General features: G+C 39.5%; 1 protein-coding gene across 6 annotated transcripts in view; it reads left to right on the forward strand.

Annotated features, from left to right (window-relative positions):
- Positions 1 to 17,227, forward strand: part of SDHC (succinate dehydrogenase complex subunit C) — a 31,690-nt gene that overhangs the window by 13,069 nt on the left and 1,394 nt on the right. For 3 of the 6 annotated variants that reach the window (XM_020907069.2, XM_070467670.1, XM_070467671.1), the window contains 2 exons: positions 2,718 to 2,779; positions 11,679 to 11,842. In XM_020907069.2, the coding sequence (XP_020762728.1) occupies positions 2,718 to 2,779; positions 11,679 to 11,842 (226 nt within the window). Of the gene's footprint in view, positions 1 to 2,717; positions 2,780 to 11,678; positions 11,843 to 14,416; positions 14,544 to 17,227 lie in introns of all 6 variants that reach the window. The other 3 variants (XR_011487732.1, XM_070467669.1, XM_070467668.1) reach the window with 3 other exon arrangements.

The raw sequence follows: 17,227 nt of genomic DNA on the forward strand, positions 1-17,227 counted from the left end.
GAACATGGGCACACAGATATCTCTTTGAACCTCTGCTTTCAATTCTTTGGGGGTATATCCTAGAAGTGGAATTGCTGGATTATGGTAATTCTATACTTAATTTTTTGAGAAAACAATGTATTGACCGTAGGGGCAGTAGCACTTTTTACATTTCCACCAGCAGTGTGCACAAGGGTTCCAGTTTTTCCACATCCTCACCAACACTTGTGATTTACTGTTTTTGTTGTTGTTTTAATAATAACCATCCTAATGAATGTGAAGAGGTATTTCATTGTGATTTCGATGTGCATTTTTCTAATGATTGATGATGTTGAACATCTTTGCATATACTTACTGGCCATTTATATATCTTCTTTCCTTTTTGCTTTTTTGATGGTATTGTTTGCAGCATGATTGTTAGATCACTGGCTGAAATTCGTATAGCCTATGTCTCTAGCTTTTTCTTGGTTAACATTCTACTAACAGTCAAAAAAAGGGGAAAAATCAACACTCTTCAAATCAGGAGCTGTTTGTTAATTGCTCAGTGCACTTGGTACTCTTTTTGAAGTTGAAATACAAAGGTGAATAAGAGAATAAGATATAACCTGTGTTGAAAAGGATCTCAGTATTTCCTGAAAAAAAATTTTCCTAAAGGAAATCTTACTGGCTTCTAGTCGTCACTTTTCTCTAACTGAGTTAAATCAGTCTTGATTTTCTGTGCTAGATTCTTACATGTGTTCAGAAGGAAATACTGGTGGTGACCTATTAGTCTCTGCCTCATGATGTCTGAGGCCTCAACGAAAAAACACAAACTGGGGCTGAAATAATTTGAAGATTCATTTACTCACATGTCTTGGATTGATTCTGGCTTTTAGAGTTGGCCTTCATTTTCTCTCTGCATGGATCTTTCTACTTGATCTCTCTGCATAGACTATTTCAGGCTTCCTTACAGCATGAGAGAAGGATGGAGCGATGGAAGGAGCGCAAGTGATTTGGAAGTCGTGCAGTGCCAGATCTGCTGTGCTCTGTATCATGAGGTAGTCGGTCATGAAGTCCTGCCCAGAGTCAAGGGGCTAAATATAAATACGGTGTGATGAGGAGTGACAAGATTCTAGAAGATCATATGGGACTGGAAATACTATCATGATTATTTAGAAAATAAAATTTCCTTTAGCAGCTCTGTACTAGGCTAACCAGCCTATGATTTTAACCATTTTTTAAAGTTAGGTTAACATTTGACTTCATATCATTCCGGTTTTCCATTCAGTATTTCTTAAAGATTACAAGATCAGTGGTTATATTTCATGTGTTAGCCCTTGGGGTTTAATTCATCTGGCCAGGAGTCCTAATTGCATTTGGAATGCTAAGTAGTGTCTTATTATTTCCCCACTTTTCCCCTCCCCGGTTCTCTCAAATCAATATTTGTTCTCTCTTTTTTAGTCTAATAATCATTCTCTTTGACAAATAAAGTAGTTGAGCAATCTGCTTTGCACTCTGTTATCCATTAACATAAAATTGTCAACCCTAGTTAGGAGGCTTTCTTTCCCTGAGTACAATCTTAAAAGCCCCTTTTTGTTGTCCTTGACATTTTTGCAAGCCTCAGCTCATTCTGGGTTTTAGTCTCCTGATTCTTCTGATCAAATTATGCCATTGTTCTCTCCTTGTCCTTTGTTATGAGGCTCTTCTTCTGCCTTTTATATTTATCTTGTTAGTCTGAGTTAATCTAGAGTGGTGTCTAGCCAGTTTTCTTGGTTTCTTTAGACATTATTCTTTTTTTTTAAATACTGTAACCATTACATAGAATTTTTTTTACATAGACATTATTTATTACACTTATTATTGTGATCATTTTTATTACATAGACATTGCTCTTTTTTTTACTGTGGCCATTTTTATTACATAGAATTTATTTTCATGATCTTTTCAATCTACTGGAATTCCTTTCCTTTAGAGTGTGGATTATATGGTCTGATTATGCTCAACATTCTCTAAGCTGACTTTTCAGGATGAATGTTAACTTTATTCAAAGATGCCTGTTCTTCCCATTTTACTAATCAATTCTCTCTTGAGCAAGAGAACTAGGTCCAGAATATAGAAGTATTGCTTATCCTTCTAAGGAAAAGCATTGGCAGATAGACAGATGAGAACATGATTTTTAAAAGGGTTTGATGACAGAGTATTTCAAAACACTTGTGGATTTAAGAAATATATACTAAATCCAGCAAAATTAGATTTTAAATTTGGGATAAGTAATTTATTAGGGAGTGAATGATATGCTCAATTTGAATATTTTTGGTTGTATAATAATAAAGTTCATGGATGACTATGTTATGTGAAACAGTAGATAAATAAAACTCAAGTTTTCTTCTACTTCTGTCTTAATACTGGAGGAAAGGAACGCCCCAGATGGTTGTATTCTAGTGTTTATTTTCTAACTGTATGCAACTTTAATGTTTTTGACACATGTTATTTCTTTTATGAAAGGAATTTGAGTCTTAATTAATTTCTCATCTCTGTTAGTGATGCAGTCTAGAAAAGGGAGGGACTTCTTAAATAAATCATCTTCTTGCTTTTAACCTGGAGAGTGGAAACACAGAAATATGAAAGCTGTTTGGTTTTGCTTTGTGATAAATAGTTGCCTGTTTCCAAAGTAGTTTATGTTTTCTTTTCCAAGATGGATTCTCTACAATGGTGTCCTCTGTTCCTCTTATAAATTGCCTTTGTGTGTTTCTTTTCAGCTGGTCTCTTCCCATGGCGATGTCCATTTGCCACCGTGGCACTGGTATTGCCTTGAGTGCAGGTATGTATGTGTGTTTTTATCTGCACATGAACACACAGACACATACACACACATTTCTTTGAAAAGCTTTGCTATTTCTGTGACTCTTGATAGTGTCTCCTTTGCAACTCAGCAGCTTGATATAGAGAAAACGATAAGTCCACTGAAGCTTGTTGTTCATTCATTTCTTTAACAGTTAATTATGAGTTCCCCAATGCTCAGGTTCTTTTCTTAACCAGTTTTTAATTTTCTTTTTAAAAAATTTTCTTATCCAGTTTTTAAACTATTCCTAGCATGTCCTGATATTATATTTATTGACATTACAGAGAACAGATACAGAAATATAATGGAGATAGCCTGGCTGACTGAACATTGACCAAACACAGTCTACGATTAATCATCAACCTTATTCTTTCAGAAAATCCATTTTAGCACCCATTTTTCGTCACCTGGGATTGATCAAATACAGAAATAGTAACTCATTCTCCATTCTCAAAAGATCCTGGTAACAAACCACAATTTCTGTTTATTTATATAATATGAAATACAGCTGCAGTATTTGTTTTTCATAATATCCTTTGGGGTCCCTCCTAGTCTTCCATAGAGTATGTTTTTACTGAAGTGGTCATCAACAGGACTCAAGTATAGGGCTCCTGCATTTAGGAAGCTACTGCTGAGACATTGGAGAAATTATCTAAAACTAAGTCTGTGATTCAAAATTAGATTAGTTTTGTTGGTAATCAAGTAAGGATAGGAACTCCTATCTTAAGATCCAATGTTATTATTCCTGTGTTGCCTTTTCTTTGGTTGGTAAAGTAATAATGGAATCCAGGTATAAGGATGATTGGTGTTGTCTGAGAATGGGTACAGTTTCTGATTTTTAACGTACTTGCACTTAAATAATAGGATAAATTTTAGGATTCAGTTAAGTTCAGTTGCTCAGTCGTGTCCGACTCTTTTCGACCCCATGAATCGCAGCACGCTAGGCCTCCCTGTACGTCACAAATTCCCGGAATTTACTCAAACTCATGCCCATCGAGTCGGTGATGCCATCCAGCCATCTCATCCTCTGTCGTCCCCTTCTCCTCCTGCCCCCAATCCCTCCCAGCATCAGGGTCTTTTCCAATGAGTCAACTGTTTGCATGAGGTGGCCAAAGTATTGGAATTTCAGCTTCAGCATCAGTCCTTCCAGTGAACACCCAGGGCTTATCTCCTTCATGATGGACTGGTTGGATCTCCTTGCAGTCCAAGGGACTCTCAAGAGTCTTCTCCACAGTTCAAAAGCATCAATTTTTCGGCACTCAGCTTTCTTCACAGTCCAACTCTCACATCCATACATGACCAGTGGAAAAACCATAGCCTTGACCAGACGGACCTTTGTTGGCAAAGTAATGTCTCTGCTTTTTAATATGCTATCTAGGTTGGTCATAACTTTCCTTCCAAGGAGTAAGTGTCCTTTAATTTCATGGCTGCAGTCACCATCTGCAGTGATTTTGGAGCCCAAAAAAATAAAGCCTGACACTGTTTCCACTGTCTCCCCATCTGTTTCCCATGAGGTGATGGGACCAGATGCCATGATCTTAGTTTTCTGAATGTTAAGCTTTAAGCCAACTTTTTCACTCTCCTGTTTCACTTTCATCGAGAGGCTTTTTAGTTCCTCTTCACTTTCTGCCATAAGGGTGGTGTCATCTGCATATCTGAGATTATTGATATTTCTCCCGGCAATCTTGATTCCAACTTGCTTTAACTATAAATTCATAGTTACTTTATTTTTTCTTACTTAGAATCTTACAATTTTTAGATTGATACTTTTTGCTTAGTGTGGTGGTGTTTATAAACAGATTGAGTCCTAAAAATCATTGGAAGGACAAGAACAATTTATTTATTAGGCTATAGTTTCAATTATTGGGCTTCCCGGGTGGCTCAGTGGTAAAGAATCCACCTGCTATTGTGGGAGACGTGGGTTTGATCCTTAGGTTGGCAGGATTCCCTGGAGTAGGAAATGGCAAGCCATTCTAGTATTCTTGCCTGAAAAAGTCCATGGATAGAGGAGCCTGGCTGGCTACAGTCTGTGAGGTTGCATAGAGCTGGACATGACTCAGTATGCAAACAGTTCCATATTATCTCAGTATATTTATCGCTACTGAATGAAAAAAGAGGATATTGAATCTTTCATAGACTATAATGTAAAGAAGTATTAGTTTGCTAAGTATGGCTAAAGTTGTATGTTTTTTTTACACAGCTGAACTTAATAATTATTTTTTTTTCTGTTTTTCCCCTTTGAATGACCGTGTATTTGTTCGTATGTATACTCTTCTTCCCAAACTTTTTCCCTTAATTCTGTAACGGTAGTTGATTGCTGTAGAATAGTAGTTAGCATGTTTCCCTTAAATTCTGAAAGTCCCTACTTCAAAACTGGAACAGATTTTTGCTAGGTGGATGATTTAGGCAACTTAGTTACCTCTCTAAGCCTCTGTTTATTCCTTGTTTTAAAATATTAATGCCTATTCCAGAGTTGATGGGATTTCAAGAAACTACACTCTGGATGTTGACTTAGGAAAACAGGGATGAGAAGCACAATAAATTTGATAGCAGTAGTCTCTTGGAAGATGGTGTGTACTGGACCAAATGGCGAGAAGAATTTGATCATTTGACCTGAAATGAAGTCAGTCCCAGCAGCTGTGATCTTGTGGCGCTCCTCCAATCTATTTTTCACACAATAGCAAGAACAATAAAAATCTCTTGAAAATAAATTGAATCAGGTCACACTTAGGATCTTCCTCTTACAGTGTTTGCCTTTGCACTTAGATTAAAATTCAACTCTGCACCATGACCTAAAACACTCTGCCTGATCTGGCCCTTGCCTGAGTCATGCTGCCGTTTATCCCCGTGCTTACTCTGTTCTGGCCACACTTGTCTTTGAATTCTTTGGAACAGGTAAAAACTCTTTCTCTTCCCAGAGCCATTACATGTTTTATTCCCTTGATCTGAAATGTCCACCCCTTCCTCTTGCTACAGTGTGTGGTTAGTTCCTTCTTATTTCTTAGATCTCCACAAAATTGTCAGCTCAATGTATACTTTACTCACCACCATATCAAAAGTAGTAGCTCTGGTTTGTTTCTAGTTCTGTTATTACTTTTCAATTTCACAACACTATTCCTTCATAGTTCTTATTGCACTGTTTCTTCACAGCTTTTTATAAATCGGTCTCTTTTATTAGACTGTAAACTCTTCAGAGAGTAGGACTTGCATCTACCTTATTTACCATTCATATCCTCTAGCACTCAATGGGTGCTTGTATGAGTGTCTTAGTCACTCAGTCATGCCCAGCTCTGTGACTCCATGGACCATAGCCCACCAGGCTCCTCTGTCCATGGTAAGAATCCTGTAGTGTGTAGCCATTACCTTCTCCAGGGAATCTTCCCAACCCAGGGATCAAACCTGGGTCTCCTTAATTGCAGGCAGATTCTTTACCTTCTTAGCCACCAGGGAAGCCCAGTAATGGAAACTATTAACCTAATAAACTGCTCTCGTCCTTCCAGTGATTTTTAGGCTAAATGAATGCAACCATGTCAGTCACTTTGCTTATGGTGGTCAGTTCAGAAATGTTTGTTTCTCCTCAGTCAGTTTAGTCACTCAGTCGTGTCTGACTCTTTGCGACCCCATGAACCACAGCACACTAGGCCTCCCTGTCCATCACCAACTCCCAGAGTCCATCCAAACCCATGTCCATTGAGTCGGTGATGCAATCTAACCATCTCATCTTCTGTCGTCCCCTTCTCCTCCTGCCCTCAAATCTTTCCTAGCATCAATGTCTGTTCAAATGAGTCAGCTCTTCTGATTAAGTGGCCAAAGTATTAGGAGTTTCATCTTCAACATCAGTCCTTCCAATGAACACCCAGGACTGATCTCCTTTAGGATGGACTGGTTGGATCTCCTTGCACTCCAAGCGACTCTCAAGAGTCTTCTCCAAGACCACAGTTCAAAAGCATCAATTCTTCTGTGCTCAGCTTTCTTTATAGTCCAACTCTTACATCCATACATGACCACTGGAAAAACCATAGCCTTAACTAGATGGATCTTTGTTGACAAAGTAATGTTTCTGCTTTTAATATGATGTCTAGGTTAGTCATAATTTTTCTTCCAAGGAGTAAGGATCTTTTAATTTCGTGGCTGCAATCACCATCTGCGGTGATTTTGGAGCCCAGAAAAATAAAGTGAGCCACTGTTTCCACTGTTTCCCCATCTGTTTGCCATGAAGTGATGGGACCAGATGCTATGATCTTAGTTTTCTGAATGTTGAGCTTTAAACCAACTTTTTCACTCTCCTCTTTCACTTTCAAGAGGCTCTTTAGTTCTTCACTTTCTGCCATAAGGGTGGTGTCATCTGCATATCTGAGATTCTTGATATTTCTCCCGGCAGTCTTGATTCCAGCTTGTGCTTCCTCTAGCCCAGTGTTTCTCATGATGTACTCTGCATAGAAGTTAAATAAGCAGGGTGACAATATACAGCCTTGATGTACTCCTTTTCCTATTTGGAACCAGTTCCTCCTAACTTCTAATTAATCTTCTGTTAAGCATTAGAAATTGGATAGTGATAAAAGTGTCTACCCTCAAGGGTAAAAGAATATAAGGAATAAGACAAATATTTATAATGCATTGGGATAATTTTTTAATAGAGATACGAGGTCCCAGAGGTGAGACCACCTGTGCAGGAGTTGGAGATCTTGAAAGAAGAGCGGGCGGGAGAATTCATGGAAAGGAGGTAGAGGAGAATGTTCCAACAGAGAAACCACCAGATGCAAAGGCCCAGGGTTTGGGAAGCATCCAGAATCTTGGATGATGATAAGTAGGTCTGCTTGTTTAAGAGCTGTGTTACGGAAGTGGCAGAAGATAAGGTTGGATAATGATAACTAGATTGTTTAAGAGTTGTGTCATGGAAAAAGTGGCAAAAGATAAGGCTGGAAAGTGTCCTGGACTCTAAAGGACTTTGACTGCTGTGTTGAGATGTTGGAACTTGATCCCATCGACCATAAGAAATCAAAAAAAGTTTACGTTCTCATTTGTTTCAGTAACAGAACAAGCTGGGCTAGACAAATCCATGATGAGGTGTTTATTCATACTGTAGAGATTTTGTGGCTGATACTCTAAAAAGCATGTTGAACTAAAAAAGCATGATGACACTAGTTTGACTTTAAATAGAATTTATTGAGGAAGAACTTTACAAGCAGTTCTTTAAAAGACGGAAAAAGAAGCCAGTAACACTTTTCCATTGCTTAGATTCTGTATGGGATTAAAATACTTGTGATTTTTCATAGCCACAGTGTAAAAATCTAGGTGAAATTAGGTAAATTCCTTGAAAATGGCAGGTAGCTGAAGCTGCAGTGTGAATAAGACTGGGAAAGGCTGATCAAAATGCAATGTACAACAATGAAAAGAATGAGATTTGAGGGACTCCTCTGGTGATCCAGTGGCTAAGACTCCATGCTCCCATGCAGGGGGCCCGGGTTCTATCCCTGGTCAGGGAACTAGAGCCCACATGCCACAACTAAGACCCAGCACAGCCAAATAAAATTTTTTTTTTTTAAAGAATGAGATTCGAAAAATAAAATGTGGGTGCCAAACAACAGATACGTTAGAAGTGAGTGAAGTCGCTCAGTCATGTCCAACTCTTTGCGACCCCATGGACTGTAGCTTACCGGGCTCCTCCATCCATGGGATTTTCCAGGCAAGAGTACTGGAGTGGGTTGCCATTTCCTTCTCCAGAGGATCTTCCCAACCCAGGGATCGAACCCAGGTCTCCCACATTGTAGGCAGACGCTTTACCATCTGAGCCACCAGGGAAGTCCTAATGTAGAATGCAGCTGTAAATAAATTGTACAGTTAACTTGAATGAGAAGAAGAGTGGTCCTGAATGTTCTGGGTAGTCTTTAAAAACAGGTCGGATTGAAAATCAGAACTTCAGTGAGAGGTCACTTGACTGTATAGGCAACCTGCTCAGGTAGTCACTTCTTTTCTAGAAAAGCCAAAGAACTGACAGATTATAAAGTAACTAATGGAACTCTGAAAACCCTGTTTTTCTGGGCTTTTCATGAGGTAGGACATGAGTTACTGATTCTCAGATGTGATGTGTTACACCCTGGTCATTCCCAACTGAGGCAGTGTAGAGAAAAAGCACAAACTTTGGGTATTTCTGAGTTCAGTTCCAACTTTGTCACTAACTAGCTACTATATCATCCCTTCCTTTTCTGCTTATAATGCCTAGCTAGGACTTTGAGAATTATATACATAAAGTTGCAGCTGTAAACCAGGGTTCACATGACCCCTTCCTCAGTTTTGATAATTTAATAGAAGAGCTCACCATAACTCAGGAAGACACTTTATTTAGACATATTGGTTTTCAAAATAAAAGGCAATGGAGGAGATTACAAAGGGCAAGGTATACGGGAACAGAGGGGAAAGTGTGTTTGAAGCTTCCATGCTTCTCTGGGCACACCACCCTCCCAGCACATCCTTGTGTTCAATAACCTAGAAGCTGTCCAAATTCTGTAGTTTATGGTGGCTTCAGTGCCTAGGCAGTATTGATTAATCATTGCCCATTGGTCATTAGCTCGATCACCAGCCACTCACAGGTGTGTGTATGTAGTGAGAGGAAGCGGGGAGTAGACAGGGAAGGGGAGGGATGTATGGGACTAAAAGTCCCAATCCTCCAATCATGCTTTGCTCTTCCTGGCAGCTAGCCCCCCATCTCGAAGCTGTCTAGGCGCCCCCAGCTACCAGCCATCTCATTAGTATACAAAAAACTCACTCCAAGAGTTTTAGGAGCTGTGTACCAGGATTTGGGAAAAAGACCACATGTGTATTTTTTATTGTGTCACATCTTCAAACACAGAATATCAATTAGTTAATTCAGTCACAAATTGGCCAAAGCTTTCTCTTTACAAATGAAAAGTATGTGAGAAGAAATAAGTATGGAATTTACCAAGTCCTCTTCTTAATGTTTAGTATACTGGGAAGCAGAAAATAGACTCTCCTCTTAGAACCTGAGGAGAGACTTTTTAACATCTAAACAATTTAAATTGGGAAAACAAAGCCACTGAAGCTGTCCCATCTAATCACTTAGAAAAATTAGTGCTTTCTATTGACTGCCAAGGCCAACTTCAGCCTGCTCCTCTGCAGTTAAGTGCTACAACACAAAGAACTGTGCAGATTGTCAGTAAATCCTGTTGGCACTTCCACAAGCCATTGTAAACTTTGATACTTCTTCCCAGCAAACCCCTGTAGATGTCACTGCAAAAGAAAATGAAAACATCTAAAAGGGCCTTGGTGAATCTGTTCAAATGATGATTAAAACTCAGGTTGGCAGCACCTGATTGCTGTTTTTTTATCTAAAGTGTTGTCAAACTCATATCATGATATACTCTGCCTGTCTGCTCCCCTGCAGCCTCTAGGGGGTGGGGTGGCAGGAGTATTCATGCCCTGAGGGAAAGCAAAACATTTCTGAGCAGCATTTTCTGGTATCTCAGGTCTTCCCGGGCCAGGGGTTGAACCCATGTCCTCTGCATTTGTAGCTGGATTCTTAACCACTGGATCACCAGGAAAGTCCTGGAATCTTTTTTCTAATATTTTCCATTCAAATTCATTTGGATGCAGAACCCATGGGTATGGATCACTAACGGTATAGCCTAGTGGGTACGAAGTGGCTTCTCATAGTTTTGATCTGCATTTCCCTAGTGGCTAATGGTATTGAGCATCTTTTCATATACTTATGGACCTTTTACTTACCTTCTTTGGAGAGAGATTTATTCATATCCTCTGCCCATTTTTAAACTAGGTTGTCTTTTTAATTATTGAGCTGTAAGAGTCTTTAATATATTCTGTATATAAGTCCCTTATCAGACATAACAATGTGCAAAAATTTTCTCTCATTGTATATGTTGTCTTTTTACTTTCTTGTTGGCATTGCATTTTTATTTTTTTCCATAGTATTTGTTGATTTATCAACACATATTATTCCTTATTCCATTATTCTTATGTCGTAGTTTCGTAGTTCAGATTACAGTTCACTGACAAACTTCCATGGAACTCAACCTGAAGAAATTCTTCACGTTGTGAAATCACTTTGCACTGTGAAAGATACCAGCCTTCCTCATCTCCTCAAAAATCTTTCATGGAATCATAATTTCTGTAGTAGTCTGCATATGCTTGCTTTCTTGGTTCAGCCACAGCAAACTTAGAGAAAGCTGCACCCCCGGAATACAGTGAATGCTCCAACAATCTGAAGTTTCGTCAAAGAACTGAAAGCCATGGTAGCTTTCTCAGCATCAGCGTCCTTCCAGACTAACGGAGAAATGGACGGCCCCAAAAAGTGTTTAGTTTTGATGAACTCCAAGTTATTATTTTGTTGGTTCTGGTTTGGTGTCGTACCTAAGAAACCACTGCTGATCCAAAGTCCTAAAGATTTACTCATGTGTTTTCTTGGTTTTATGGTTTTAGTTCTTACATTAAGGTCTCTGATTCATTTTGAGTTAAATTTTTGTGTGGTAGAGATTTGATTGATTTAAATTTTTTTTTCTCAATCTTTTTCTTGAACTGAGTATACTGTTTTTATTTTTTCTTAGTGAGAAGATATAGATACAGCAGAGGTGACTTCTAAAGTGGTAGTAAAAGTTTTTATAGAGAGCAATGTTGGATGAAGGATTAAGATGCTAAAATATATATTCTAAATTTAAGAGATTGGAGTCAGATTCCATGGAACCTATCTCCTACTACACATGTGAGCATTAGTTTAAATCTTCCCCATTTTAAATTGGTTTAGAATTGTGTGAAGTGCTAGGGACTGTCATAGAAACCAGTTTTATGTGTTTTATTGGTTGTAGCTGATGGACAGCTGTGATGGGCTTATTTTGTTTCTCCTCAGGAGTCTCTCTTTTTGGCTTGTCGGCCCTCTTGGTCCCTGGGAGCTTTGAGTCTCATTTGGAATTTGTGAAGTCCCTGTGTTTGGGGCCAGCACTGATCCACACAGCCAAATTTGCACTTGTCTTCCCTCTCATGTATCACACCTGGAATGGGATCCGACACTTGGTAAGTTAATTGTAGACTTGTATATTTTCTAGGTGAAAGGAGTGGAGAGGCTCAGAGTATTCTCTTTCCTGGTCTGGGTTTAGTACTTTTCTTAAAGTTAGTTGTGCTGGGTGTTTGCTCAAGGGCCTCTTGGACAAAGCTAAACTAGATTGCCTGGGCACTGCCAGGCAGCACAGCTGGTGATGTAGCTGAGTATGGACATAGACCTGGCAGATGCTTTCAGGGTCTCAGGGAACTCTGCAGTTTTAAAGGGTCAATACTAAAAGAGAGCCCTGAAGCCGGGCCACAGTCTGGCATAGAAGGCATGTTTATCAGACAGAAATTGTTACCTGTTGTGTCAGGCACTGTTGTAGACATTGGAGGTTCGTTTATGAACTAGATAACATAGTTTCTGCTTTCAGTCTTAATCTTCCCATCAGGACAAAGTGACAAATCTGGAGTCAAGTATACTGATTATTATTAACTTGATATTGGATTATGTTAACTGCTTTTGTTTTTTATTTGTTTTGAACTACTAGAATGGGGCCAACTTCAACAAGAAACCAAGTGTCTAGGATCTCAATATTGGGTCTAGAAATCTTTTGACAGCCTGAACTCTGTCCAAGTTGCCTCCTATATGAGCTTGGGGTCAGTTCAAACTGGTGTCCCCCTCTTTTTATTAAGAAATCAAACCTGCCCCAGGTCAGGGATCAGTCTCTCCTACAGCACTTTAAGATTTATATTTTGTGGTCTCCCTACCCCTGGTCTTGCTTCCTTTGTCAGGAAGATAATTACAGCTTCCTTCTTTATGGTTTTCCATTATCTCTCGCCCTGAGCCATCTGTCAGTTGGATGTTCTTGCCTTAATTTGACCTTTTGTAGCTTCCGCATTAGAGCTCAGAGACAAGCACTTTGTGAATTTTACTCTGGTCCAGTAGACAGTTTAATGGAATCAGAACTAAGTGAGAGACTAAATGACCTATTAAATTAAGTGTATCTATTAACTGTTCCCTGGGGCAGTGTTCAGTTTGATTCAAAATGACTTCATTTCCCTCAGGGGGAAGGGAGGCAGAGGGAGAGCATTTCCATTAATGACTTCTTATTCCAAACAGAATAAGCTTTATTGGAACAAAGCTCTCCAATAAAATCAGCTGATCAGCTTCCTCTCTTGGCATCCTGGCTCAGGCAGGGACTTGCCATATATTTGCTTTTGTCTCAGAATGGGGGGAGGGATGGGGAAGAGATTTTATAAAATGTCAGAACTCAGTCAGGGCTTTTCTTAAGCCCTTAAATCTGCTTTTGTTTGTTCTAGCAAGTCCTGGCTCTGAGTGTGGGACAGGATTTTGTTCTCTGTGACAATCCATAGTTCTTGCACTCTGAGCTTGATAATTGTGCTGTCAGAAGATCTAATGGAGCTCTATCCCCTGGTGGTCTGGTGGCTAGGATTCCTGATTTTCATCTAGGCTACCTAGGTTCAGTTCCTGGGCAGGGAACTAAGAACTTTTCTCTAGGACTGCTCACTGCTGTCTCTCCAAGATCACATCCAGAACTTTCCCTGTACATTCATATTCATGTAAATGCACATCTACCCATACGTTAAAAGAAAAAAAAAAATCTAATGGAGTGGAGGGTGGAATTGATGAAAGAGAGTAGGAAGTGACAGGATCTCTGATATGCTAGAGAATATCCCCCTATCACCACCACCCAGTAGAACTCAATATTTTTGTAAAGCATTGTACCTTTATTTTTTTGAAAGCACTGTGCCCCATGAATAGTATAAAAAGGCAAAAAGATATGACATTGAAAGATGAACTCCCCAGGTTGGTAGGTGCCCAATATACTACTGGAGAAGAGTGGAGAAACGACTCCAGAAAGAATGAAGAGCTAGAGCCAAAGCAAAAACAACACTCAGTTGTGGGTGTGATGGTGATGGAAGTAAAGTCCGATGCTATAAAGAGCAGTACTGCGTAGGAACCTGTACTGTTAGGTCCATGAATCAAGGTAAATTAGAAGTGGTCAAACAGAAGATGGCAAAAGTGAACATTGACATTTTAGGAATCAGTGAATTAAAATGGACTGGAATGGGTGGATTTAATTCAAGTGACCATTATATTTCCTACAAGAAAATATATGGGCAAGAATCCCTTAGAAGAAATGGAATAGCCCTCATAGTCAACCAAAGAGTCCAAAATGCAGTACTTGGGTACACTCTCAAATATGACAGAATGACCTCTGTTTATTTCCAACGCAAACCATTAAGTATCACAGTAATCCAAGTCTATGCCCCAACCAATAATGCTGAAGAAGCTGAACAGTCTATGAAGACCTACAAGACCTTCTAGAATTAACACACAAAAAAGATGTCCTTTTCATTATAGGGGACTGGAATGCAAAAGTAGGAAGCCAAGAGATGCGTTGAGTGACAGGCAAATTTGGCCTTGAAGTAAAAAAAAGAAGCAGGGCAAAGACTAACAGTTTTGCCAAGAGAACGCACTGGTCACAGCAAACACCTTCTTCCAGCAACCTAGAGAAGACTCTATACATGGACATCACCAGATGGTCAATACTAAAATCAGATTGATTATATTCTTTGCAGCCAAAGATGGAGAAGCTCTATACAGTCAGCAAAAACAAGACCAGGAGCTGACTGTGGCTCATATCGTGAAATCCTTATTGCAAAATTTAAGATTGAAAAAACTAAGGAAAGCCACTATAACATTCAGGTATGACCTAAATCAAATCCCTTATGATTATACAGTGGAAGTGACAAATAGATTTGAGGGATTAGATCTGATAGAGTGCCTGAAGAACTATGGATGGGGGTTTGTGACATGGTATAGGAGGCAGGGATCAAGACCATCCCCAAGAAAAAGAAATGCAAAAAGGCAAAATGGTTGTCTGAGGAGGCCTTAGAAATAGCTGAGAAAAGAAGAGAAGCTAAAGGCAAAGGAGAAAAGACAAGATATACCCATTTGATTTCAGAGTTCCAAAGAATAGCAAGAAGAGATAAGAAAGCCTAAATGATTAGTGCAAAGATACAGAGGAAAACAATAGACTGGGAAAGACTAGAGATCTCGATCTCTTCAAGAAAATTAGAGATACCAGGGGAATATTTCATGCAAAGATAAGCACAATGAAGGACAGAAATGGTATGGACCTAACAGAAGTAGAAGATTCTAAGAAGAGGTGGCAAGAATACACAGAAGAACTGTACAAAAAAGATCTTCATGACCCAGATAACCATGATGGTGTGATCACTCATCTAGTGCCAGACATCCTGGAGTGCGAAGTCAAATGGGCCTTAGAAAGCATCACGATGAACAAAACTAGTGGAAGGGATGAAATTCCAGTTGAGCTACTTCAAATCCTGAGAGATGATGCTGTGAAAGGGCTGCACTCAATATGCCAGCAAATTTGGAAAACTCAGCAGTGGCCACAGGACTGGAAAAGGCCAGTTTTCATTTCAATCCACAAGAAAGGCAATGCCAAAGAATGTTCTAACTACCACACAATTGCATTCATCTCACACACTAGCAAAGTAATGCTCAAAATTCTCCAAGCCAGGCTTCAATAGTACATGAACCAAGAACTTCCACATGTTCAAGCTGGTTTTAGAAAAGGCAGAGGAACCAGAGATCAAATTGCCAACATCCATTGGATCATTGAAAAAGCGAGAGAGTTACAGAAAAACATCTACTTCTGCTTCATTGATTATGCCAAAGCCTTTGTGTGGATCACAGCAAACTGGAAAATTCTGAAAGAGATGGGAATACCAGACCACCTTACCTGCCTCCTGAGAAATCTGCATGCAGGTCAAGAAACAACAGAACCAGACATGAACAACAGACTGGTTCCAAATTGGAAAAGGAGTATGTCACGGCTGTATATTGTCGCCATGTTTATTTAACTTATATGCAGAGTACATCTTATGAAATGCCCGGCTGGATAAAGCACAAGCTGGAATCAGAATTGCTAGGAGAAACATCAATAACCTCAGACAGGCAGATGACACCACCCTTATGACAGAAAGTGAAGAGGAACTAAAGAGCCTGTTGATGAAAGTGAAAGAAAAGAGTGAAAAAACTGGCTTAAAACTCAACTTTCAGAAAACTGAGATCATGGCATCTGATCCTATCACTTCATGGCAAATAGATGGGGAAACAGTGGAAACAGTTAGAGCTACTTTCTTGGGCTCCAGAATCACTGCAGATGGTGACTGCTGCCATGAAATTAAAAGATGCTTGCTCCTTGGGAGAAAAGCTACGACCAACCTAGATAACATATTAAAAAGCAGAGACATTACTTTACCAACAAAGGTCTGTCTAGTCGAAGCTATGGTTTTTCCAGTAGTCGTGTATAGATGTGAGAGTTGGACCATAAAGAAAGCTGAGCACTGAAGAATTGATGCTTTTGAACTGTGGTATTGGGGAAGACTCTTGAGGGTCCCTTGGACCGCAGAGATCCAACCAGTCTATCCTAAAGGAAGTCAGTCCTGAATATTCATTGGAAGGAGTAATTCTGAAACTGAAACTCCAATACTTTGGGCCACCTGATGTGAAGAACTGACTCATTGGAAAAGACCCTGATGCTGGGAAAGATTGAAGGTGGGAGGAGAAGGGGACGACAGAGGATGAGATGGTTGGATGGCATCACTGACTTGATGGATATGAGTTTGAGCAAGCTCTGGGAGTTGGTGATGGACAGGGAGGCTTGGCGTGCTGCAGTCCATGGGGCTGCAAAGAGTTGGACACGACAGCACCTTAATTGAACTGTTCCTTTATAAGCAAGCAACTGTTTGTCTCTTTGACTCCTAATCTTATGTAGGTAGAAGCTGTTTGACACCTGAGATAGGGACATCTTCTCATCTTGAGTTTTTTCCAGGTTCTAATTTTTCTCTGAAGCATTCTTAAAGTTTGGGCTCATTTGTGTTGATGCAGTCATGTGTGGAAAGTGTGAAACCTGAAGACTCTGCTTTAGCCCTAGGGGAGCTTTTAGAATACGATATGTTGATATCCCTAGGGCACAAGAGAGTCTAAGTCAGTGTTTAAACTGTGTTTTTTGACTCAGTGGGTAGAAAATCTATTTAGTGGGTTGCTACCAAGAAAAAAGAACTTTAAATAGAATATACCATACAGAATATATCAACAAGGTGTTGATAAATATTGCTTATTGTTTCATGAACTTTTATATATAAAATATATATGCACAGACATTGGGTAGTAACTAAAAAGATATTTCTTAGTCATGGGGGTGTGTCACAGTCAAAACAAAATTGGGTCTAGATCCCAAGAGGTTTTTTTGGCCATGCCTTGAATCACGTGGGATTATTTCCCCACCAGGGATTGAACCCCCTGCATTGGAAGTGTGGAGTCTTAACCACTGGATCACTAGGGAAGTCCCAAAGAGT

This window comes from Odocoileus virginianus, chromosome 5, assembly GCF_023699985.2.
Source record: "Odocoileus virginianus isolate 20LAN1187 ecotype Illinois chromosome 5, Ovbor_1.2, whole genome shotgun sequence".
NCBI lineage: Eukaryota > Metazoa > Chordata > Mammalia > Artiodactyla > Cervidae > Odocoileus > Odocoileus virginianus.